At 45.2% G+C, this 24,981-nt stretch overlaps 1 protein-coding gene across 2 annotated transcripts in view; it reads right to left on the minus strand.

The window, feature by feature from the left end:
* Positions 1 to 1,757: 1,757 nt before the first annotated feature.
* The window catches only part of VSIG10 (V-set and immunoglobulin domain containing 10), a gene marked incomplete at both ends in the record, with an annotated part of 28,769 nt that continues 5,545 nt past the window's right edge, over positions 1,758 to 24,981 (minus strand). Inside the window, 8 exons of one of the 2 annotated variants that reach the window (XM_084253545.1) lie at positions 1,758 to 1,813; positions 2,568 to 2,779; positions 4,174 to 4,189; positions 4,475 to 4,585; positions 7,229 to 7,522; positions 11,726 to 11,986; positions 13,978 to 14,280; positions 23,476 to 23,757. In XM_084253545.1, coding sequence (XP_084109671.1) covers positions 1,758 to 1,813; positions 2,568 to 2,779; positions 4,174 to 4,189; positions 4,475 to 4,585; positions 7,229 to 7,522; positions 11,726 to 11,986; positions 13,978 to 14,280; positions 23,476 to 23,757 — 1,535 coding nt within the window. Of the gene's footprint in view, positions 1,814 to 2,567; positions 2,832 to 4,173; positions 4,190 to 4,474; positions 4,586 to 7,228; positions 7,523 to 11,725; positions 11,987 to 13,977; positions 14,281 to 23,475; positions 23,758 to 24,981 lie in introns of both variants that reach the window. The other variant, XM_084253544.1, reaches the window with a different exon arrangement.

Here is a 24,981-nt window from a genome sequence, read left to right on the forward strand (position 1 = left end):
TTAAAAGCCACCGGTCTAAAAGTACTCCCTTTGGAAAGGATACTCCCTTAGACTGGGTAGAGTGGTTAAGTACATGAGGTACGGAGCAGCAAGAGACCCAATAATGAGACCTGCAGTTCACAGCTAGTCCTGAGGGGTGCAAAGTACAGCCAGCTCCCCAGTATTCTGATGGGTGGGGGGACAGACGACAGGGCTTACTTTTAGTAACTTGCTCAGCCCCTAGTCCCTTCATCCAAGAAAAGCACATCTCCCCCAATCACACCTGCAGGTTAACCGTGCACACAACCAACTTCTCATCTTAGGAATCTCAGTCCTTGTTATTGAAGAAGTAAAGTTCTAGGTATGGCCCATCTGAGCAAGATATGCAACATTAAGGAGTGTAAATTCAAGTCAGATTTTCATGTTTAGCACACAGCTTCTGCACCATTATAAGTCCCTGACATTTAAGAGGTTTGGATAAAAGCCAGGGAAAAAAACTACACTGTACAAGGATCTAATGCATCAGCAGCTAAATGCTCATCAATGTGTTATTTTCATTAGAAATTGAGTATTACTGATCAGTGCATCTTCATAATCTCCTTAAGAAGCAGGAAGGAAATAAATTTTTCCATTCCTATTTCCAAGATGGAGACACAGGCCAGAGGAACTGGTCTGCCCAAGGAGGACTTAATCCCCAGACACTCGGGTATAAAACATTTCTCCTGCTTTCCTTCAAAGCCTCAGGAGAAAAGCAGAATGGGGAGGCTGAATACTGATAGTGCAACACCTAAAAGGCTTCTGTATAAACACAAAACTGCAAAGTGTGAGGTTCTTTTGAAAGGCACTTCCTCTTGTTAGCCCCCACCTCATTAGAAAGAATGATACCTTCAAGGAAGCAAAAATCATTCAGGAGAGCTCTGAGAACGCCCTCATCTGAAACCATCCTACAAAGAAAAATATAAGGTCCAGGCAGCGGCTGGTAACTTACAGGTGATGGGTTTTCTTCCAGGAGGGCAGGCGAAGGCAAAAAGACCTAACATTCCACTGAGATGCTTATACATCCCAAAGGTCCTTGTATTGTTCCCACCATGACCCTGTAAGGTAGTGTGATTTCACCTCTTCCATAGATAAGAAAATCAAGGCCCCAAACAGAGACAGAGCAACTTGCCCAAGTCCACGAAACAAGCAGCAGGACTCAGATTCCAGTTTGGGTGGTTCTGGCTCCAAAACCAAACACACTGCCATTGTCTGACCACTGTGGCTTGCGAGCAGCTCTTTCTCTTTTCCAGGGGCTCTTCCATCATTTGCCTGGCTCCTCAGCCCATCTGGGACGTGATAAAGGAAGAGGCCTTATCACCCCACACTATTCCTTCGTGTGCACACTACTCCCTCGTGTGCTGGGGCAAGCTGGTTACAGACCTATAATAGTGGCAAAGGGCACTGAGGTCAAGTGCACTCCCCACTCCAAACAGATGTCAGTCATATGGATGAAGTCATAAATCACAGAGAGTTGGCGGGGCACACCGAACACACTGCCCATTCCCAAAGCTTTTTAACATTATTGAAAAAACTTAGAGCAAAATGAAACCAATTTTTAAAAAAGAAGGAAATTTCTTTGTGTGTGTGTGTATGTGTGTGTGTCCTTTTTGCTGAAAGCCCCAAGCCATTGTAAGCCCTCAGGTAGGGGTGCTAAGTCAAGTCAAAGCAGAATAAAAAGCTCATCTTCAACGTAGCTTCCCAAGCTTGTAATAGAGAACGATGAAGTGCAGTTCTTTTCTTCAAACCGGCCTGTCGTCGTCTTGAACCGTGTCACTCTGCTGCTCACCGCTGTCGTCTGTACAGGAGGGAATAGACCCATCCCTGAGCAATCTCAACGGAGGTGACTGTACGTCCATCAGCCTTTAATGTAATTGTCCTGATTTCCTGGTTCTTTACTGGTGAGCCCTGGATTTGCATTTTACGGAGGAGCAAATGCAGCTGGGTGTGTTTCCCTTTCTACCTGTGCTTTCCACTCAGAACCCTCCAGACACCCAGGTGCTGTCCACCGGTCACATTCTTGGCTCACAGCACCCCCTCACCTGGAATGCCTCCTCTCCTTTCTGTTTATCCAAGCTCAACTCTCCTTCAAGACTCACCTCACATCTGCTTCTTCCATAAAACTTTTGCTGACCAACATACCCCCTCAAGGTTCTTGTCTTCCCCGTGGTTCTGTGATTTTTTAATGTAGCATTTATCAGTCAATTAGTCAAATTGCTCCTTGCAACAGCTCTGCTACTGCTCTCAAAATGTTGGTTAAATCTTACTTCCATTTTCATTTCCCCCACATTTTACTCTGTTCCCCCTAACTGGTTTAGTAACGCCCCCTGCATGCAGGTATTACCAATCTTTCTTCTCTAGCCTGCAGCAGGCCTTGATAAATATTCATCAGTTTCACTGTTGTACCAGCAGTTGACAGCAGGCTCTGAGGTTTTAGGTTAACCTTGAACTATCTTCCTCAGCCTTTAACAAACCAAATTCGCCCTTTAGAGATTTGCTACTGGGAAGCTCACGGCAACCTAGCAGAGCTCCTTTAAGGGAAAGGCACTTACCTTGCAGCACCTGCAGTCCATTGCCCATTTGTTCTATGTTCCCGTTGACCAGGGCGGTCACTCTGTGAATGTGGCCGTGCTTGTGAACTTCTTTCGGCAACTCCACCCTCTCGTTTGCTTCCTCTTCCTCCTCTTCTGCAGCATCTTTCTCCTCTTCCACCTCCTCCTCTTCCGAGTCCACCAAAACCATGACATCACCCATGTCTTGCCTCCTAGTTTCCAAAGGGGGGGAAATAATCAAGAAGATATCCTCTTTTTTTCCAACTTCAGCATTCCCTAAGTAGGAAACACTAGATCCTTTGCAACCCTTTTCGTAACATGACAAATTCTTCAAGCACTCAACTTGGCTGTGGGGCCTGACAGTGCAATTGTAACCACTCAAGAGATACTGCCACACACAACACCCCACCTCAGCCCTGTTCCTTAAGTAGATGACTCTTATCCTAAGCATCCACCACTTCAATCCCCCTCCTTCAACACCCCTGCTCTGTTCCTTTCCTGAAATGCCCTTATTTCTGCTCCACCACTGAAATTTCTCTTTCTTCTCATTATTTAAAACCCAGGTAAAAAATTCCTCTCCTTCCCCCTGAAGCCCCAAACTACCATTGCATTTGGAATCCATGCCCAGCTCATAGTTTATTGCTAGTTTTGCCTGGCCAGCTATAATACACATTTCTTAAGGAAGAATACATGCAATGGTCCAGTCACAGTCCTAAAAGCATTACATTCTCCTGTAATCATCACAGCCCTCCTCTGAAACAAATGACAAGATTCAGAGAGACTCAGGGGTCTTCCATTAGCACAGGACTTAGGAATAGTGGAGCATCCAGGTCCACTAATTCCAACACCTTTTTCCACAGTGACTTCCTGTGAGGAATAAGCCTGGGGAGTGACAGACTCACTGAGAGAATGGCCCTGAAATACAGGGCAGTGAAAGTAATGTCTTCCCATGGAAGATGGCCCCAATGACAGCCCATCATTTTGAGTAGGAAATGAGGACTGTTTTTCCATAGGGTCACAAAGAAGAGTTCTGCACTCCCGCCCAGAATCTCCTTAGGAAATGAAACACACAAATTCTATTTAGTAACTTTGCCTCTACTTTGGGGACAAGGCTTCTAAGCCTGCTCAAGACTAGTCTTCCAAAACATGCTGTAAGACTACGTCTTGTTTTTCCTTTTAGTTCTGTTTAGAAAGTTAGAAAAACTAAATGCATGAGTGACTGGGCTCAACACATACACACTGTCTTTATGCCCCAATGGCAGCCCAGCAATGTGCCCACCCTGAGGTCTGGCATTGCCAAAAGAGCAGACTTTGGATCAGTCAGACCTGGGTCTGATGCAGGCACTGCTGTTTACTCCTCAGAGGAGCTTGTCAAAATCACTTTACTGAGCCTCCATCTCCTTGTCTGGAACATGGAGATGCCACTACCACTCGAGAGAGTATATGAAAGGCTTCATATGTGCCTAACTAGCCCAGGGTCGGATATGTGGTGGGTCAGCAGTAGTGGTTACTTATTATTCTTATGAAAGGAAACGAACAGCAGTAAAGACAGATTCATGGAAATGCTGTTTTGTTTTTTTTTTAATTGAGTCCAGGGAAAACTCACCTGAAAGTGCATCCCACTGAGGGGAGAAAGGAAAAAAAAATTAATATCCAATAACATCCACTTCAGCTCACAAAAGTTTTTAATCAATCTCCCATTTACAAAAGAACGGACAATGAGAAAACTGACCCAAACGTGAAAGAAATCAGGGTGTTCAAGAATGGTATGTGGGTGCTTCATGACTGTACACCTGGACCCAAGGAGGAAGCCTATGGAAAGGGACTTCAGGTAGGAGCATAACAGGGCTTTCCTTTCCCCAGCAAGAAGCCAGAAAGAAAAGCAGGGCCACCCAAGAAGTTCATACCTTTCCAGCAGAACATGGGGCTGTAATACAAAATAAGCCCTGAGATGATGGCCAGTCCCAGCAGAAGAAGGCTTACGATAGTTCCCACAATTCCCCCGATGTTTACAGGTTCTACAAAGACAAATCACACCATTGGCAAGTCCACTGCTAACACATGCAACTAAGAGAATCCTTCCCGCCTCCACTGTGTGGGTCAAAGTCTTATCTTGACAAGGCATGTGACCTCTCTGTAAAGTATGATAGTTATCTCATCTCCTTCCCTCAGACAGTGGGAATCAAATGAAGCATGTGATACAAAAGTACACTGGAAAGTTAAAATCTCTGTGTCCACCACACGTCATGACGATTTATCAGAGTATGGTAATTAAGAGTATGAATTAACGGTGACACAAATAAACAGTGATCAATGGAACTGAATAGAGAATCCAAAAACAGACCACACATAAAAGAAAACTCGATATATGAGATTTTAGTGATTAAAAAGAGGGAACTATTGGAGAGTGGTGTTGTAACAAATGGTTATCCAAATTGGCCTGGGAAGTGGGTCGGGGAGGTGCAGAGAAAGTCGATCCCCACCTCACACCGTTCACAAATATCCATTTTAGATGGATTAAAGATTTAAACTGCACAAGGCAAAATGTTGAATTTTAGAAGAAAATGTAAGAGAATATCTTTGTGACCATGGGATAAACATGGACCTTTCAGGAAATTCTTACAAACTGCTGAGTCATAAAATCAACATTAAAGTAAGAATGTTTGCTAGTCAAAGGAGACCATAAAGTAAAAAAACAACAAACTGAAAGGAGATATTTGTGACACCCAAAGGTTTCCAGGAATTAGTATGTGGAATCTCTAAAGAATGCCTATAAATCTAAGAAAAAGGGGGGAAATGTCAAAAGACAAGTGTTTCACAAAAGGAACATAAATAGCATATAAACATATGAAACAATGCTCAACTTTATTAATAACCAGCTAAATTCAAAGTAGAGCCACACCTAGATTCCATTTATTTTTTTAAAAATCTTATTTATTTATGGATACAAGAGCTGGGGTGTAGGCCAGAGGTGTGGGGTGGGGGGGAGGGCGGAGGGGGAACGAGAGGATTTACTAGAGACAGAGTGGGGAACAGAACAGGCATATCTACTGAGACACACTGCTGAGGGTGAGTCAGGAGAGGTCTGCTGTGCCATGTGGGTCAGCTCCCTGGCCAGGGATAGAACTCATGCTGCAGTGGCTGCGGATAGCTTCATAATGCTGAGACTTAACCCCTTTCACCACAAGGAGGCCCACCTAGATTCCATTTAAAACCTACTTGATGAGCAAACATCACATAGCCTATAGGTGAAAATGCAGAACAATGTGACTCTCACAGACTGTTGTTAAGAATGGAAATTGGTAAAACTACTTTGGAAAAGAACTTGGTGGCTACTTCATAAAGATAAAAATGTTCATAACCTATAACCCTTCATTTTTACTCAGTGTAAATTTCCTAGATAAATATTTGCCTAGGAAACTGGTGTATATAGGTACACAGGAACTGGGTAAAAGATCTCACAGCAATGGTGTTGATCACAACAAAATCAGAAACCACATAAACATCCATCAGCAAGAAAATCAGTAACCCAGGAGCCTCCCTGGTGGCACAGAGATTAAAGTCTCAGTGCTATCAAGCAATCGCCAGCCACTGTGGATACCTGGGGAGGGAGCTGGTCTGTCACATGGCACGGCAAACCTCTCCTGTCTTACCTGCTGCTCCCCTCAGCAGTGTATTTCAGTAGATCCACCTGTTCTGCTCCCCACTCTGTCACTGGTGAATCCTCTCAAGCCCCGCTCCGTACCTCTGGCTTACACCCCAGTTCTTGTATGTACAAATAAATAAAAATAAATTTTAAAAAAAATCAGTAACTCAGTTGCAGAATAGTGACACAATGGAAAATTATATAGTGATAAGGAGGGATGAAGTAGAATTATACATGTTGGCATAAATAAATGCTGCAAACAATGTGGAATGAAAGCCAGTCACAAAAGACTACATTTATGTGGTAACAGCCATTTTTGAAACTCTTAAATAAAACCAAATAATAAATTATTTAGAAATGTATATTTGTGTAGTAACATTTTTCTTAAATAAAACATGAAGTTCAGGACAGTGGTTACTTTTTTCAGGGGCCCAGGATGAGACTAGACAGGGGGCCAAAGGCAGGATTGCCAGATACAATACAGTATGCCAGTTAAATTTGGGTTTCAGAGAAGCAATGGATAACTTTTTAGAATAAGCATATCCAATGGAATATTGGGACATACATATGCTATGTATGCTTGTTTTTCTGAAACGCAAAGGTAAGTGAATATTCAATGTTTGGTTTTATTTTTTAACTTTTTGTTGTTTTACCAATTTCCATTCTTAACAGAATGGAACATCCCAAATCAGGCCACACTGTGAAGATAAGCCACTTCAGCAATGCTGGGGTGTTTTATATCTTAAGTGGGATGGTAGATTCTTGAAGGTTCTTTTTGGCATTATTCCTCACAACTTTAATTTGAGGTTACTTATTTTTAAGTTTTTTTTGTTCCTGTGCAAATGTTAGGGGTTTAGGACTAAGCAATAAGTTTTCCTATCCACCTTGTCAAGGCAGACAGTTGTGCCTTCTCCAAGTTGGCAGTGGCCCACATGCAGGGAAGCACCAAGTTGTCTGGCTGCTGGTGCCAGGTCTTCTGAACCTCTCCAGCCTCCTCCTTTGGGACCTCACTCACCTTTCACACTTAGCCAGATGTCCACCTCTCTCAACCCAATGGGGTTCTCAGCCCGGCAGACATAGTAGCCCTCGTCCAGGCCCTGGGAGCAGTTCCGGATGGTGAGGGTGGAGCTCTGACCATTGTGGGTGATGACATAGTGGCTGCTGGGCTGGATGACCACCTCGGGCTGGGTGAGGTTCCTCAGCCACAGGATCTTGGCAGGGGGGTAGGCTCCAGACACTTGGCAGGTAAATGTCACATTGCCCCCCACAAAGCACGTCTTCATGGGCTCAGAGAGAATGGAGGGGCTCCCTGGTGATCAGAAGGTGAAAAAAAACACCATACAAATATTTAAGGGGATTCCAGCCACGGCCATGGATGATTTCTAGGAATAGTATCTTCTTCTTAACGAAACAACTCCGGGAATTTCTGTACTACAGCTGGTCTTCTGCAATCACTGAACTCAACCTTTACCAAACATTTATGCTAGGTGAGGAAAGTTTATACACCAATCCAGCTAGTTCTCACAATAACCCTGTCATTATTCCCATTTTGCAGATGAGGAAATTGAGGCCCAGAGGAAGTACTTACTCAAAATCAAAACTAATAAGTAATGTGACTAGGATTTAGAGTGACCAACTGTCCTGGTTCGCCCAAGACTGAGGGGGTTCCTGAGACATGGACTTTCAGTGCTAAAGAAAATCTTGAACCTGAGTAGCTGGACTCTGGAGTCCATCTTGTTACTTCTTTTTTTTTCTTTTTTTTAAAGATTTATTTATTTTTATACAAGAACGGGGTACAGGCCAGATGCGCGGGAGGGTGAGAGGATTCACCAGAGACAGAGCAGAGAACAGAACAGGCAGAATGACAAAATACACTGCTGAGGGGAGCAGCGGGCGAGACAGGAGAGGTCTGCTGCGCCATATGGGATTCTCGCTGGCTGGTGGGGATCGAATCCGCGCTGGAGAGGCTGCGGACAGCCTCATAGCACGGCACTCAACCGCCTGCACCACCAGGGAGGCCATCTTGTTACGCCTATGCCAAAGGCTTCTGTTTATAGCCACATTTAACCATAATTTAAAAATGAGTACACAGGGCCTCCCTGGTGGCGCAGGGGTTAAAGACAGTGCTATCAAGCTACTGCCAGCCACCACAGCACGCAGCTGGCCAGGGAGCAACCCACAAGGCGCAGCAGACCTCTCCTGACTCGCCCGCTACTCCTCTCAGTAGTGAATTTCAGTACATCTGCCTGTTCTGCTCCCCACTCTCTCTGGTGAGTCCTCTCACCACCTGCACCTCTGGCTTGCTCATTCCCTAACGAACTTGGTGATCTTGGTTAAGTCAGTTTATACAACGTAGTTAGGAGCAAAATACACCAGAAAATTACCTGTAAGGTGCATGGCCCGTTATATTAGCTACACAATAATAAATATTCATATAGAATAAGATGCATAACCCAATAGAAAAACAGGGAAGATGTGACAGATAATTCACAGATGATATATAGGGAGCCAAAAAGCATATGAAAATTATCAACCCCAATCTTGATTAGAGAAACCCAAGCATTTATACCATATCTTCTTTTTTTTTTTTTTTTTTTGTGGGACTCTCGCCGGCGGCCGGGGAACGAACCGGCGCTGCAGAGGCTGCGGGCAGCCTCTCAGGCCAGCGCTCAACTGCTGCACCACCAGGGGAGGCCCGCAATTATACCATCTTAATGAACAAATAAAAAAAACTAAATAATGATAACACTCAAAGTCTGTGAGCAGAGCAGGAAATGAGTTTTTCTAGAGGGAGTGAGTACTTGTGGGTATAAGGTTTCTTTTTGGGGTGATGGACAAGTTCTGGGATTAGATAGTAGTCATGGCCATATTATATCATAAATATACTTAAAAGTCACTCAATTTTACACTGCAAGAGGTGTAATTTAGGAGCTTCTGGGTTGGTGGACATGTTAACGAATACCGGAGGAGTTTGGTGCGTCTAGAGAAGGCATGGGAATTCGGTACCAGTCCGCCATACCTTTCCCTACACATCTCTTCCATGTAGCTAATCCTGAGTCACATCCTTTGTAATACATTGGTGATCTAATGAGTTAAAAATACATAAATAATTTTTAAACTAATAAAATCAGTAAAATAGTGAAGTGTATATTACATGAATTCTCTCTCACTAATAAAATTCCATCTGGTGGCAAACAATGTCGTATCTACAGATGTTGACTTACGATGCTGACATATGAGGCTGGATATCTGAGACCTTATATAGTGTTATTAAGCAATGTTACTTCAATAAAAAAAATAAGCTGCAAAGAAATAAAAAAATAAATATATATCTTCCTATATGAAAAAAAGAATTTGCACAAAAACCATTGGGGTGGCTTGGTCCACGGACCAGAGTTTTCAAGCTCCTGCTGCAGTGTAGAAAGCGAGTCTTGGCCTTCCTGTGGCCCAAGGCCAGATACAGCACAAGTGATAGGGGAACTCACAGGCATGTTTGCTGAATGAGTCAGTGGGAAGGGTCAACCATTTGAATGTCACTTGCTGGGGAAAACAAGCATGTTCTGGCACAGCAGAGCTCATGCTCTCCGTTTAACCTTGGAGGATCATCCTGATAAACTGGTGAGAAAACTCTCACAAGGCCAACAAAACCCCCAGGCACTGGTCCTTGCTTACCCATTTTATTTATTTCCCCAGGCTGTTGTAACAAAGCTTATAAAAGAGATTTAGTCTCTCACAGTTCAGAAAGTCAGAAGTCTAAAATCAAAGTGGCAACAGGGTTGATTATTCCTGCAGGCTATCAGGGAGAAACTATCTTGTTTCTCTCTAAGCTTCTGGTGGCTACGGTGATCAGGAGCATTCCTTGGCCTGCTGATGCATCACTCTAATCTCTGCCTCCCTTGTCAAAGCCCCCCTCAGTGTCTGTGCCCAAATTCCCCATCTCTTATAAAGAGGGATTATATCCACTCTAATCCAGCATGACCACATCTTGATCACATCTGCAAAATCACCCTTAATCTAAATGCAGTCACATCTGCAGATATGGGGGTTAGGAGTTGAACTTATCTCTTGGGGAGATACAGTTGAGCCCACAACACCCAACTTGACTCAAAAGTACTTCACACATGACGCTCTGGTTACACTGGCCTTCTCTCAGTTCCTCAAAAGCCAAGGTTGTTTCCCCTGCAGGATCTTTGCATTTGCTGTTCCGTCTGCCAGGAACCCTCAGCCCACACCACCAGCCGGCTACTGCTTGTCCTTCCTATCTCAGTTCAAAATATTACCATCACTAGACCTCCTTGCCCTCCTAGGGGGAAGGGCGCTCTTCCTAGAAAAGACTCTTACACCCTCCATTTTATTCTCCCAATTACCCCTCTCAGAACCTACCTTACTTGTTTTGGGACTTTCTTTTTTTTTCTTTTCTTTTTTTTTTTTAAGATTTATTTATTTATTTATTTATACAAGCACTGGGTACAGTCAGAAGCGTGGGAGGGTGAGAGGATTCACCAGAGGCAGAGGGGGGAACAGAACAGACAGACTGACGAAATACACTGCTGAGGGGCGCAGCAGGAGGCAGGAGAGGTCTGCGCACCATGTGGGACCCTGGCCTGCGGCCAGGGATCGAACCAGCACTGCAGAAGCTGTGGGCAACTTCACAGCCCAGCGCTCAACCGCTGCGCCACCAGGGGAGACCCAGTTTTGGGACTTTCTGTCCTGCTCTCACCCCCATGCCCCTCCAGAAGAATTTATGTTCTGTGAAAGAGGAGTGGTTGTGGTTTTAAAAATAGGTCCAGAAATTCCTCCCTTCAAAAAGTGGAGCTTAGTTCTCTTCACTTCCCTTGAAAGTGAATGACTCACTTGCAGTGAACAGAATGGGGCAGAACGGATTCTATGTGATCTCTGAGGCTAGGCCATAAAAAGGATAACATCTACCTGGCTTGCTCCCTCTTTGCCACTTGTACTGGGGGAAGCCAGCCGCAGGCTATGAGGACACTCGGGCAGAAATGTGGCGGGACCGCCATGTAGAGGAAGCACTTGCCAGGTGTGTGTGAGTGAAAGTGGATCCTTCAGATGATTTTAGCCCTTCCAACTGAATATTCCAGTGAGATCCCAGGCATTAAGGAGCCAACACAAACCATCTCTGCTGTGCCCACCCTAATTCCTGGCCCACAGAAATGATGAGATAATAAATTATTTTTTTAAGCAATTAAGTTTGGGGGCAATTTGTTACGTGACAAGATAATAGCTAATAAATGAACTTTGTGTTATTCACTGCTCCATCTCCAGTACCTAGAAACAGCATATCAGGTGCTTAGACCTGTCAAGTGAAAATGCCTTGGACTAGGACCAAGAAGCTTGGTTAAACGTCTTTAGAGTCTGAAAGAAAGGAAACAAAGCAAAAGGAAGAAAGGGTAGAGATTCTGGGATTTCTTTTCCAGATCTTCTTTCAAACGGTCCTTTCAAAAGAAAGGAAGGTGGATGAATCCCAACCCAGGGACAGACAGGCCAGACTTACTGATTTGCACCATGCAGCTGGTTCCCGACTCTGGCCCCACAATGTGGCTCCCAACACACTTGAACTTCTTGCCATCCGACAGCTGGGACTGGTTCAGCCTCTCCACCCCAAGCTGAGACTTCCCCACAACCACACCTCCTGGCTCTTCCGTCCACAGGAAGTTAGGGTCTGGGTACCCCTTGTCCCAGCGACAGGTGAGCTGCAGCATGAATGTTCCTGGTGACATCTCTGCCCAGCACTGAGGGGCTGATGGCGGAGGGGCTGCAAAATACCAGAGAACACAGGTTTAATCACAGACCCTAGGACCAGGTGTTAGGCTGACTCTAAGGCTTCTAGAACCAGGGTATCAGAGAAACATCGACACCGGTTAGCATACCTTAAATAGCTCCTGGCACAATGTAGTGCCTGGTAATAGTCAAGTTTTCTCTGTTAGGTGTTAAATCTTCAAGGCAGTGGGGGTAGGGGTTTGGGGGAGTCTCATTCATCTTCGAATTTCTCACATGTGGCTATTTAAACTTTAATTAATTAATTACAAATTTAGTTCCTCCATCACACTACCCACATTTCAAGTGCTCAGTAACCACACATGGTGGGTGGCTACTGTATTAAACCACACGGAACAGAACATTCCATCATCATGGAAAGTTTTACTGGACAGGGCTGGTCCCTGGAGGGAGATACAGGTGGGAAAGACACTTATTCACCTTCCCACCTCCAACACATTCTTCTCTTTTACTATGTGCATGGATTACTAAAAACACATAAAAATTTAACAAATTATAAACCTATATCACCAATGTAATCCATATATTGATAATCTATAAATTCAGAAATATTTAAATGTCCATTATATTATGTATGTATATTGTCATATATTTGTACATATGTCATATGACACACAAATGGAAATAAACTTGACTCTTAAGTGGCTGGATATGTGACAAGAAACGTTAGAAATATACCAAAATAATCATTACAGCATAAGTGATTATTTCCTACTTTATACTCATCTGTATCACAAGCACATATAACTTTGGTATATCCAATAAATGTTATTTATGATGGAGAACAGAGACTTGTGAAGGTGCTGAATAACGCATGAATTAAGTAGTGCATAATTACCCTGCCCACTAATTTGCTGTTCTGATGCTCCCTTTCATTAGAATAAGTTATGAGTACACAGTTCTCATCCAAGGAATCTGTAAAGGTGCATTTGGCTATTGTTTCCTCACTCCCACGAACTGCTGATTCTTAAGAGCACTGGAGGGCCCATTTTTATGAATACAATGTATGAGGATAGGAAAAGAGAAAACAAGTCCTGATAGATGCGGAGAATACACAAGAGATAACAATCAGCATTATTCAGCCATGAATAGGGATGAAGTACTATTGACACATGCTATGGCTGAGCCTTCAAAACAAGATGCTAAGTGAAAGGAGTCACTCAGAAAAGGCCACTATTGTATGATTCCGCTTATATGAAGTGTCCAGAATAGGAAAATCCAGAGAGTTAGAACACAGATTAGCCATTAGCTGGAGCTGGGGGAAGTAGGGATGTGCATGACTGCTGAATGGGTATAAGATTTCCACTTGGGGTGATGTAAACATTTTAGAATTATATAGAGGTAATGGTTGTACAACACTGGGAATGTAGACGGTGCCTGTGATTTGTATATCTTAAAATGGCTGTCAGGTTATATAATTTCACTTCCATTTTAAAAAAAAAGAAAGAGGGCCTCTCTGATGGTGCAGGGTTTTAAGACAGCACTATCGAGCTATCGCCAGCCACTGCAGCATGCGTTTGATCCCTGGCCAGAGAGCTAACTCACATGGCGCAGCAGATCTCTCCTGCCTCGCCTGCTGCTCCTTTAGCAGGGTATTTCAGTAGATATGCCTGTTCTGCTCCCCACTCTGTCTCTGGTGAATCATCTCACCCCCCCCCCAACTCTGGCCTATACCCCAGTTCTTGTATGCATAAAAAATCTTAAAAAAAAAAAAAAAAGAAAGAAAGCCTCAGGCTTGGTATTAATTTCCCTATGGATCACAAGGACTCTCCTGTACTCCTATGAACAGCATGTCTCTCGGAGCGCTACCACCCTCTCTAACATGCCATAGCCCCTGGGTATGGATGTGTGAGTCGAGGGAGCTGCAGAAGCACCTTAGAACCCATGCAGCATGCATGCTCTGCAGTTTAAAGGAGGAGGCACTTCATGAAGGGTGAGGGGTGGGGGAAGGCAGTGCTTCTTACGCACAGTAGACCAGGAGCTCGGTGGTCACATTTCGATGTCTCCCGCTGAGCATGTTCTTGGCCAAACAGGTGTAGTTCCCTTGGAGGTTCTGCGACATCAGGAACAGCTTGAAGCTGCTGGCAGTCCAGTTGTTTCCAAAGGGCTCAGTTCTGGAATCAGGAGCCTGGAACCACCACTCAACGATAGGTGGAGGCCAGGAGCTGCTGCTGCAACTGAAATCCACCTGGGAGCCCTTGGCTGCATAAAGGGTCCCATTGGGGAGCGTGCCAGTGGAGGAAATGTTGACCTCAACTTGACAGGGGCCGCCTGGGAATGACAGGGGGTGACAGGAAATGTATTCATTACTTGAGAGTTAACTTAAGCTTGTTATTGTTGCTTTGACAAAACTGCACTGATAAAGAAAAGAGAGGGAGCTATGGAGCAAGCTGTATAACACAGGATGCTGCTGAAAGAGCAAGATCCTGGTCTTTTATTGATAGAATAATCATACATCATCAATTACTAGGAGTAGGAGAACAAAAAGAAAAGGTGGGTGAAAACTGAAAAGGTGCTTATCTCATCGAGGGCTTCAGGGGCCATGAGTCTGCTGACCATACACTGATAATCCATTATTATATTAGAAATCATACCCTAGACCCCCACCTATGGCTCCAAACTTATCAACATGGCAGTCCCCTGATCAGTTTCTGGAATATAAGGTCATGTATCAGTCAGCAGCATCCTGGGTGTTCCCAATCATAGCTCATTATACATACCCACTGTCCCAGAACAATCAAGCACCCTGCTCTTGTTCAATTTGAAAGGAGCCTTGTAGGGTCTGGTATCCTAGATTCTTTTAGGTCATATAACGGACCGGACTGTTCTGACCTTGTATTGGAGGGAGACTGCACTTAACCAAAATGGTGGCCAAGGAGGCTGTTTAAGTCTAGCAGACCTACATGTTACCAGCTCCCACTGACAGAAAAAAAATCGGGGAGCAGTCAGTGAAGATGACAAGATCTACTGAATACTTACCATGTGACAAATGCTGTGCTAAGTGCCCTCATGCATTCTCTCATGAATTCCAGCTGAGATTTATGGGAAGGACTAGCCTTATAGAAAAAGGGAAAATGTAAATGGTTCCCTTTCAAAAACAGTGGTGAGTGGGAAGGATATCTGTGCATTAAAGAGTGATCATAGCAAGCATGAGATTGCTTTCCTTAAAAAGACCTGTTTGCAAAGTTGGCCTTGGCTGGTGACTAGGTACTTGGATTTTAGAACGGTCCCCACCATTCCCAGGACTATGTGTGGGACTCACTGTGTCTAAACTGGACAAGAGTGGTTTATGCTGAACACATGCTTGGTCCCTACATGATCAGCCCCAATAAAAACCCAGGGCACTGAGTCTCTAATGAGCTTCCCTGGTAGACAACACTTCACATGCATTACCATCACTTGCTGCTGGAGGAATTAATCATGTCCCATGTGGCTCTACCAGGATGGACTCTTGGAAGCTTGTTCCTGGTTTTCCCCAGACTTAACCCCATGCATCTTTTCCCTTTACCAATTTTGCTTTGTGTCCTTTCACTATAATAAATCATATTATATGGTGAGTCCTGGAGGTGGTATAAGGGACCCCAGGACAATTTCATACTGAAAAACAAGAAACATGGGTTCCAGTCCCAACTTTGAACTCCAACTTACCAGCTATGTGATTTGGGGTAAATAATTTAACCTCCATTCATGCATCTGTAAAATGGGGGTGATGCTAGAACCCACTTCTTGGGGTTGTGGTGACAAGTAAATGAGTTAGCACCAGAAAGCACTCAGAACAATGCCTGGCATGTGGGAGGCATTTGATAAAAGCTAGGTCTTATCTTGATCCTTCACATTTCTAAATTCTTTTCCAGCAATGCCCGCCTTCCACTGTTGGTACCATTTATACCTAAGATGCCACATTCCTTTAATGAAATGAATATATCTAACAACTATGATTTCTAAAGTAAATTAGTGTATGGCCTCCCCTGGGGCAATGCTTGGTTGAAGGAATAATTTTATGACTGCAGATTTTTGAGAACAGAAATAAGCCAGGGGGGAAAGTTATTTGGGGGAGGAAAAGGGTTTCCCAGAGTCCCTCAGAGTACAGCATCTTCTTCCTCTATCTGAGGCCATTAACTATAGAAATGGTAGGTTCCTATAGGGAAACCATACAATGGATCAGAAAAAAGACAAAACTAGCAGACATTCGGCAGGGGAGAAGTAGGAGGGGGTCAAAACGGGAGGGAAGGGCCTCCCTGGTGGTGCAGGTGGTTGAGCGCCGCACTGTGAAGCTGTCCACAGCCTCTGCAGCGTGGTTCCATCCCTGCCGGCCGGCGAGAATCCCACATGGCACGGCTAATCTCTCCTGTCTCGCCTGCTGCTCCCCTCAGCAGTGTGTTTCGTCAATCTGCCTGTTCTGTTCCCCACTCTGTCTCTGGTGAATCCGCTCACCCTCCCGCGCATCAGGCCTGTACCCCAGCATTTGTATAAAAAAAAATCATTAAAAAAAAGAGAAGGGTGGGCCTCCCCGGTGGCGCAGCGGTTGAGCGCTGGGTTGCGAAGCTGCCCGCGGCCTCTGCGGCGCCGGTTCGATCCCCGGCTGCTCCCCGGCCACCGGAGGAGGGTCCCACATGGCGCGCAGACCTCTCCTGCTGCCCGCTGCTCCCCTCAGCAGTGTACTTCGGTCCTTCTGCCTATTCTGCTCCCTGCTCTGGCTCTGGTGAATTCTCTCACCCTCCCGCGCTTCTGACTGTACCCAGTGCATGTATAAACAAAAAAAAAACAAACAACAAACCAGCAAACAAATAAATAAAGCATGCCTCTATAAAAAAAAAAAAAAAAAGAGAAGGGAAGAGCACAAGAGTATATGGGGATCATCACAGGTGTCTTGGTGGTGGGAATTTTATAGGGATTATACCTGAGAGGAGAAATCGAACGTTGCACAAAAATGAACAACAATGTAAAAAATATATGATTTTTTTTTAAATTGTGGGTTCCTGAGGGTAACATTCTTGACAATATGACTGTCAAGTGGGGTTGGCCCCTAATAGCTGCAGTGATGTGCTGCAATCATGTCACTTCCCACAGACGGTCTATGGAAAAATTATACTGTGCTTGGGGAGGTGCTCAAATGTCCTGTTCACTGTTGCTGGCTAGTCAGGTATGTGGACCAGCAGGTCTGAGGGCACGTCCACAGTTGGCAGGCACTCAACGAAACACAGAGTGCCTCCAGGGTACTGGCAGCCAATGCCCAGGCCAGCAGAGGCAGTGTATTAGATTGGATGGTCCAGGTTTTACACATAGTGGTCTGGAGGGCTACAGAGCCCAGACATACAGTGTGGACTCCCAGAAATTGGCTGGGTGGGGCTGCTGACCAGCACAAGTCTCACCAAGTAAAGGAACTGGACACAAGTGTTACAGAAGGGAATTTCCATTAAAAGGGAGGTTCCAGTTTCCCTGCCCCACCTAATGAAGGGTAGAGCTGAGCAGCCAGGTGAAGATAGAGGACAGAAGAGAGACACAGTGGAAGACTTGTGGAGCAGACAGACATGTAAAGGGGGGTACTTGCTCCTCGGCTTTAGACTCAGCAGTGTATTTCAGTCAGTCTGCCTGTTCTGCTCCCCACTCTGTCTTTGGTGAATCCTCTCACTCCCTCCCCACACCTCTGGCCTGTACCCCAGTTCTTGTATATATAAATAAATAAATCTTTAAAAAATATATAATCAGCCTAAAATGACTCTTACGTCAAAGAGCCAAATTTTGGTGTGGAAAGTTCAACTCCCCTTCATTATACAAGTACTAACAGAACAGCCTTGATTTTGCCATTGGTCCAGTCAGCTCTAAAATATTTACTATCTGTCCCTCTACAGAAAAAGTTTGATTTCTGTTCTAGAACACTATCTACTATGGCTACTGTTTATTTTTGGCAGTGGTTCTTGCCATCAGAATTTGCTTCTTTCCTTCCCTAACTACAGGTTGGCCAGTCAAGGATCTTGAAGCATTAATTTACATCTCAGGAACCCACAGAGTGGGAGAGTCCCACCTCAGTGTCTTTGGTTCTTTACCAATGAAAAAGCTATCTTCAGGCATTTATTCTTCATACGAGTCTTTTATTTGAAAAATGACCTAAGATGTACTGACAGTCTCGGCTAATCAGTGGGCATGCCTATAACCCTATCATTGGATAAAATCCTTGGGAACACTTTGAGATTTTTTATATCGCTTTTATAGAGACAAATGAGACAACCCCACTCCCTCCCCTTCTTCCTAGAAGCCACTGATCCTGTCTAAAACAACCAAGAACCCAGAAGTCTCAGCCTCTTCTAAGTCTACATGTCTGCTTCAGATGGACATGGCAAGACTTAATCACCATATCTTCTGACACGCCAACAATCTTTCTTCAGTGTGCCAAAAATTCCTTTTCCTTGGGACCTTATGTTGCAATAAGTACAGTGTCACCACTGCCAACAAAGAATAAGAGCAAATCCTAGGGGCACAAGTAATAGGGAAAGGGAACTTTCCTGAACTCCCTTTTCTGGAAGTCTGGAGTGGCAGCCACATCACTGACAGACAGAAGCAGATGGCCCAATAGCCCAACATCAAATGAATCCAAACGGCTCTGGGAGGTTGATACAAACCAGCTTCCTCATTGCCCACTTACTCACTGGTTTGAATGCTCCCTCAAGACTAGTGTGGGAACACAGAAACATCAATTCCAAAGAGCACCTGCACCCCTATGTTTATAGCAGCACTGTTTACAATAGCTAAGCTTTGGAAACAACCCAAATGCCCAAAAATAGATGACTGGATCAAGAAGATGTGGTCCATATATACCATGGAATATTACTCAGCATTCAAAAAAGATAAACACATGCAATTTGCAGCAACATGGATGGCGCTGGAAGGGATCATGCTCAGCGAAATAAGCCAAAAAGAAAAAGAAAAATACCGGATGGTCTCACTCATAGCAGGAATCTAGAAAACTTAAATAAGGGACCAGGAAAATGAATAACTATAAGAAAGTGAAAATCAAAATCAACAAAAAACTATGAACCAGAGACACTTTTAGGGGGGCGGGGGCGGGAGGGGAGGGATTGGGGTCAGAATGGGGGGGCTGCAATTGTATGGGGAATATAACAATAAAATTTATTATTAAAAAAAAAAAAAGAAATTGGAAAAAAAAAAAAAAAAGACTAGTGTGGGAGTGTCGGGGAGAGTCTGATACTGTGTACCTGAAATCTGATTCCCCTCTTCCATGGGCTAATCTTTAGTGTGATAGGCAGCTCTCCAGTGCCTAAGAGACAATCTCCTAAAAGAAGCACAAAGTCTAGTGGAATGTGTGAAGGTCTATGCTGCCTTCCCCTTTCCTCCAGACTTTCTTCAGGCAAACACCCAGCAATTCTAACCCCATATCCCCCCAACTTGGAGGCAGGAGAACACAGGTGAGTCAGTGAAATGAATAGCCATGGCAGCCCATGTCTGCTACGGACCAAGGAGTTTCTATGCCCTCTGCAGCTGCAGGCCCAATCTCAAAGGCAAGATTCTTCAACCCACCATTAAATTAGTAAGTACCCACTGCAAAGTCTTTTTGTCCTGAGACCAATGGCAAAACCATATTGTGGGTTCATTCCAGGCAGGTTAAGAAAACCTTGACTCCCTAGCAGGCAGAGGCACCAAATGGCACTGACCAGCAATAGAGATGCAGGTGGTAAGGCTATGTTTCTATAGCATCTCTGTCTACTCACACATTCAAAGCTACTTATAGATAGCCAGTCACATATTGAATTCCCGCCCCCCACTAGCTTCTGGGGCCACCTCAGAACATTTCCAATTGTTTCTCCTTAGAGGCTTAAGTTATCAACCGTTATCAATGAAAAGATAGGAAAAGCAAGAGCTTGGCAGGCAGCGTCCCTGACCCTGAAAAGGCTGGAAGTTAACTGACTGCTGGGAACTGAAGATGCATTGTCCCCATCACCTGCTCGACCAGCTGACCAGTGTCACCCTGACCAAGGGCACACTGTTCTTCACCCCAGGCCGCAGGCTGTTCATGTTTATCTCAGGAATGTGTACATCAAATCTGGGTCTGGGTTCCATCATGAGCCCTGATTTCCCACGGTCCGAGGAGGTCAAGTGACTTCCCCAAGGTCAAAAGATAATAGCCAGCAGGACCCGGATGTGAACCCAGAAGCTGGACCTCAGGGCATACCAGTCCCTCAGCAATACCAAGGCGCTCCCAGACAGCACTTGGATCAAGGATAAGCCATATTCCTCAGTCTTCTGAGGGCTGAGTTCCAATCTGAGATGCCACGATTTCTCCTGTCTGATGCCTGGTGTTTGCTGGGTTCTCCTGCAACAGGAACAAGGCCTGAGATTCTGGAGGGCTCTGGGTTGGATTGAATGTTGTGCCTCCCACTGCCTCCCCCCCATTCAAATACTGAAACTGATCCTCAAAATGATGATATCTGGAGGTGGGGACTTTGAGGAGGTGATTCGGTCTCGAGAGCAGAGCCCTCATGAATGGGATTAGTGTCCTTAAAAGGAGCGGCCCCAGAGTTTGCTTCCTCTCCCTTATTCACAAACCAGGAAGCAGTTCCTGGCCAAACACTAATCTGTCAGCCCTTGATTTTGGACTTCCAGCCTCCAGAACTGTGAGAAATAAATGTTTGTTGTTTGAGACACACAGTCTATGCTGTTTTGGTTAAAGCAGCAGTCTGAACTGCCTGGTGTGTGTGTTCTTTTCACATCAGGAACCCCCCCCCCCAATCTTCCAAATATAGAAGTTTCCAAAATACAAACCATACCACAGTAACTTCGACATGCATAGGACCCAAAGTGCCACCTGAGTCTAATTATTTCTCTTTTTTTCTAGAGAGGCACCATCGACCACGATATTTTTTTCAATATATGTTCATGTGCTACATAAGAAGGCCTTGCATTGCATTATCTCCCTACAGAGCAATAACAAAAAGAATGTGCCCTCCAATAAACTTAGTCAATGATTAATAAATCAGTATCAGATAAAGTTATCGTATATGATTAAAAAAATTGTAATGACCTTACACTTCTGTGGTCATGTTTACAGGAGATGTTTATGGGCAAGGCTGAGTGAGGCTGGAGTGAGGGAGGCCTGCCAGCTCTTCCCGTGGGTTCACAGTGGGGACCATGCAGAGCTAGGCCAAAATGGGTGACATTTTTTGATACACCCACATTCATTCCTAGCCAGTCAGCAATTCATCTATCGCATCTCCAGGCACAAAACCACTGTGCTCACAAATTCCACAAGCCTGGGGAGTTGGCAAAACCTTAGGGACCATCCCCCAATTTTTTTTTTTAAGATTTATTTATTTATACAAGCACTGGGCACAGTCGGAAGCGCGGGAGGGTGAGAGAATTCACTAGAGCCAGAGTGGGGAGCAGAACAGGCAGACCGACAAAATACACTGCTGAGGGGAGCAGCAGGAGAGATCTGCGCGCCATGTGGGACCCTCGCCAGCAGCTGGGGATCGAACCACGCTGCAGAGGCTGAGGGCAGCTTCTCAGTCCAGCGCTTAACCGCTGCGCCACTGGGGAGGCCCCATTCCAAAATCTTAACATGTCCTTAAAGCCTCTTCACCCTCCACTCACAATCATCCAGTAAGTCTTGCTGGCCACCGCCAAAATATAGCTGCACAGACCCTATTTCCAAATATGATCATATTCACAGGTACTAGGAGTTAGGACTTCAACAAATCTTTTGAGGGAATATAATTCAACCCATAATACCGATCCCACACAGGGTCTGGCCTTGCTTTCCACATCTCACACAGCCTGCCCTCTCACACACTGGGTTCCCACCATACCAGCTTCCTCCCCACGTGTTCTTATGCCACATGTGCACCAAGCTCAGTCCCTCTTGCACTAGTTGTAGTTCTGCCTAGATGGCACAACCATTCCGCTTAAATGGTACTACCTCCAAAAGCTTCTCTCTGACCCTGATCCTCAGTCCCCCCATTTAAGGTGTTTCTGGGGAATCACATCACCGCACCTCAATTCTTTGCATAGCACTTGTTACTCTTATTATTGCCAGCTGCAGTTTTCACTTGCTTACTGTCTGTCTTCCTCCACTAGGATGTCAGCTGCACATGGGAAGGGACCTTGTCTGTCCTGTCAATATCTATGGCCAGGGCCTAATCAGTGCCTGGTATCAGACTCTCGGTAAATACATGTTGAATGAAAGAATGAGTAATTATTTTACAGATGAGGAAGCTAAGGAGCAGTAAAGTCATCACAAATGTATTTCTACTAAACCACATGTGCTGGTCTAAAAATTGGATGTCACTCTAAACCACTGACCATCAAACTTTCTCTATAAAGGGTCAGAGAATAAATATACCCAGCTCTGCAGGCCAGATGAAGGGTGTTACACCCACTCAGCTCTGCAACCGAAGCTCCAAAAGCTGTCAGAGTAATATGTCAACAAGTGAATGTAGCTGTAATCCTTACTTCTGGCCATGGAAATATAAATTTCACACATTACAAATCTTTTCTTCAACTCTTCAAAAGTGTAGAAAACAGGGAACCTCCCAGGTGGCGCAAGGGGTTAAAATGCAGCACTAGGAAGCAATCTGCTGCCACTGAAGCACAAGTTCAATCCCCAGCCAGGGAGCTGACCCACATGGCTCAGCAGACCTCTGCTGTCTCCCTACTGCTCCCCTCAGCAGTATATTTCAGTAGATCCGCCTGTTCTGTTCCCCACTTTGTCTCTGGTGAATCCTCTTACCTCTCCACCTCTGGCCTACACCCCAATTCTTGTATGCATAAGTAAACACATCTTTTTAAAAAAATGTAGAAAACATTCGTAGTTTATAGGCCATGCTAAAACAGGCAGCAGGCTGGAAATGGCCCATTAGCTTGGGACAATAGTCTACCAACCCCTATTCCAAAGTCACTGGGCATTATCAGTGGATATGATAGGCCGTGGTAGGAAGGCACAGTAGTAACAGCAGCTTGTGCTAAGCCCTGTATCAAGCACTACAGCATAAGAGCATACCTGATAGGGGATACAATGTTTTGTCCAGTGTTACCCAAAAGGAAAATGGAATCCCAGAGATATTAATCTACTTTTCATGGTGGAAACATAGCCTTAGAACTGAAACTGTGGCAGTCCAATCTGACGATGTTACACCCTGATTTTGCTACATAATAAAATGCTATCAATAGCAAGGATGATATTAACAAGCTAAAAGTAACAGCTACCTAATATAGCAGGAGCCATTTAAACCACTTTTCAGAGATAAACTGTTATCTATTCTTCACAGCTCTATGAAGCAAGATGTCTTTTATTCCCATTTTACACGCGAGGAAATGTTGGTGCAAGAGGTCACTCAGCTGACAGGAACCAGGGACCAGGAATGAAAGCTGTCAGGTCACTGACATCTAAGCCGCCTCCTGTCTGCTGCTCCCAGCATCTCCCAGTAAGCCCCAGTGCCCTCCCACTCCACTTACTGGCCACCTGCAGCCATACTCGAAACCAGCGAGTCTCGTTCAGAACCTCCTGGCAGGTATAGTTCCCCTCATCCTGCAGGCTCAGCGTCTCGATGTGCAGGGAGCCGGCACTGGCCAGAGAGTAGCGGGGGTCGGCGGGCTGGAGGCTGGAATTGGAGGACAGGAGGAAGACCAGTTCCGAGTCATTCCGGTACCAGGTCACCGGCCCCCTTGGTCCCAAGACGCTGCCACAGAGCAGAGTAACATTCTCGTGAACCTCTCCGATGACAACAGCCTCCAATCCTGTAGAAGGAAAGGTCAGACTATTACCACCTTTCCTGATCTCTGAACACCCCCCCACTTTTTTTTTTTTTTTTGCACAGTCCATCTGATGTAGGCTTTTTTTTTTTTTTTTTAATCAGATATGTGCTTTTAAGGTAGGTAACACAGAGCCACCATGCTGTTGGGCTTATTGCCCAGTACTATACATTAATGAACTTGCAAAAGACCAAAATCACAAGGAGCTTCAATACCACCCCCAACTGTGCCATGCCTTTCCTGGCACCACCCTGCAGTGCCCTCCCACTCAGACGCTGGCCTCAGCCACGTTACAGGCTTTGGCCAATGGGATACTACCAAATGTGATGCCCCAGATGTTTAAAGCACTTATGTAATGCGCCCTGCAGGTCAGGTACCAGGGGGAGGAGGAAGAGGAAGAGGATATGATGCTGACCCCAGGTGTCCTAATCCTCACAGCTGAGGCCATTCTTGATCAGCCTCCAGCCAGCCAGTCCACTCCAAAAGTGTGAGCCCAGGCTAAATAAGCAGAGCCCCCAGACCCCTAAGCAATAAGCATTTATTGTCATCTGTGATTGGTTGTTGCCCATTATCACTGTGGTTATAAAGAACTGATACAGAACCCAAGTGGTTTTATTCACTTAGAAATCCAGAAAGGATGGAATAAGGGCCCTCTGACTTGTTGTGGCGTCCCTGCTGTTCTTTCTGGTTCGTTCTTCATCACAGGCACAACTGATCCTGGAGTTAAAACTCTCTGGACAGCTCATGCAAGAAGAGGCTCAAGAGTCACTGTACACCTACTTTGGTCAGCCCTGTACCCAGCACCCGGGAGACAGAAGTGGACAAAACAGAGACCTTGCGGGAGGGGGGTGGGGTGGGGGTGGTTTCTGTCCATTCATTCCAGAATGAGAAATACCATGATAGGACCTTCAAGAAGGGGCTCGTAGGTCCCTTCTTGAATGGGGTGAATGCCAGTGTAAGGTAAAAAAGTATCAGGCTTTTCTACCCTCCCGCCATTAGGATCAATGATGGAACCCTGTGGTCCTGAATGCATGCCTGATGGCGGGCACCTGGAGTAGGGTGTGGGCCTATGTAGTGGGTACACCTGGGCTGAGAGGCTGGGCTTATAAGGGCAGCGTCATGGGCACGCCAGCGGAACAGAGAGTGAAAGGAGCAGGAAGTAGAGGCCACGAGAGAACACCAAAGAGCCCAGAAAGAGTGAAGACTTGC

This window comes from Talpa europaea (assembly GCF_964194135.1).
Source record: "Talpa europaea genome assembly, chromosome: 14".
NCBI classification, from domain to species: Eukaryota; Metazoa; Chordata; class Mammalia; order Eulipotyphla; family Talpidae; genus Talpa; species Talpa europaea.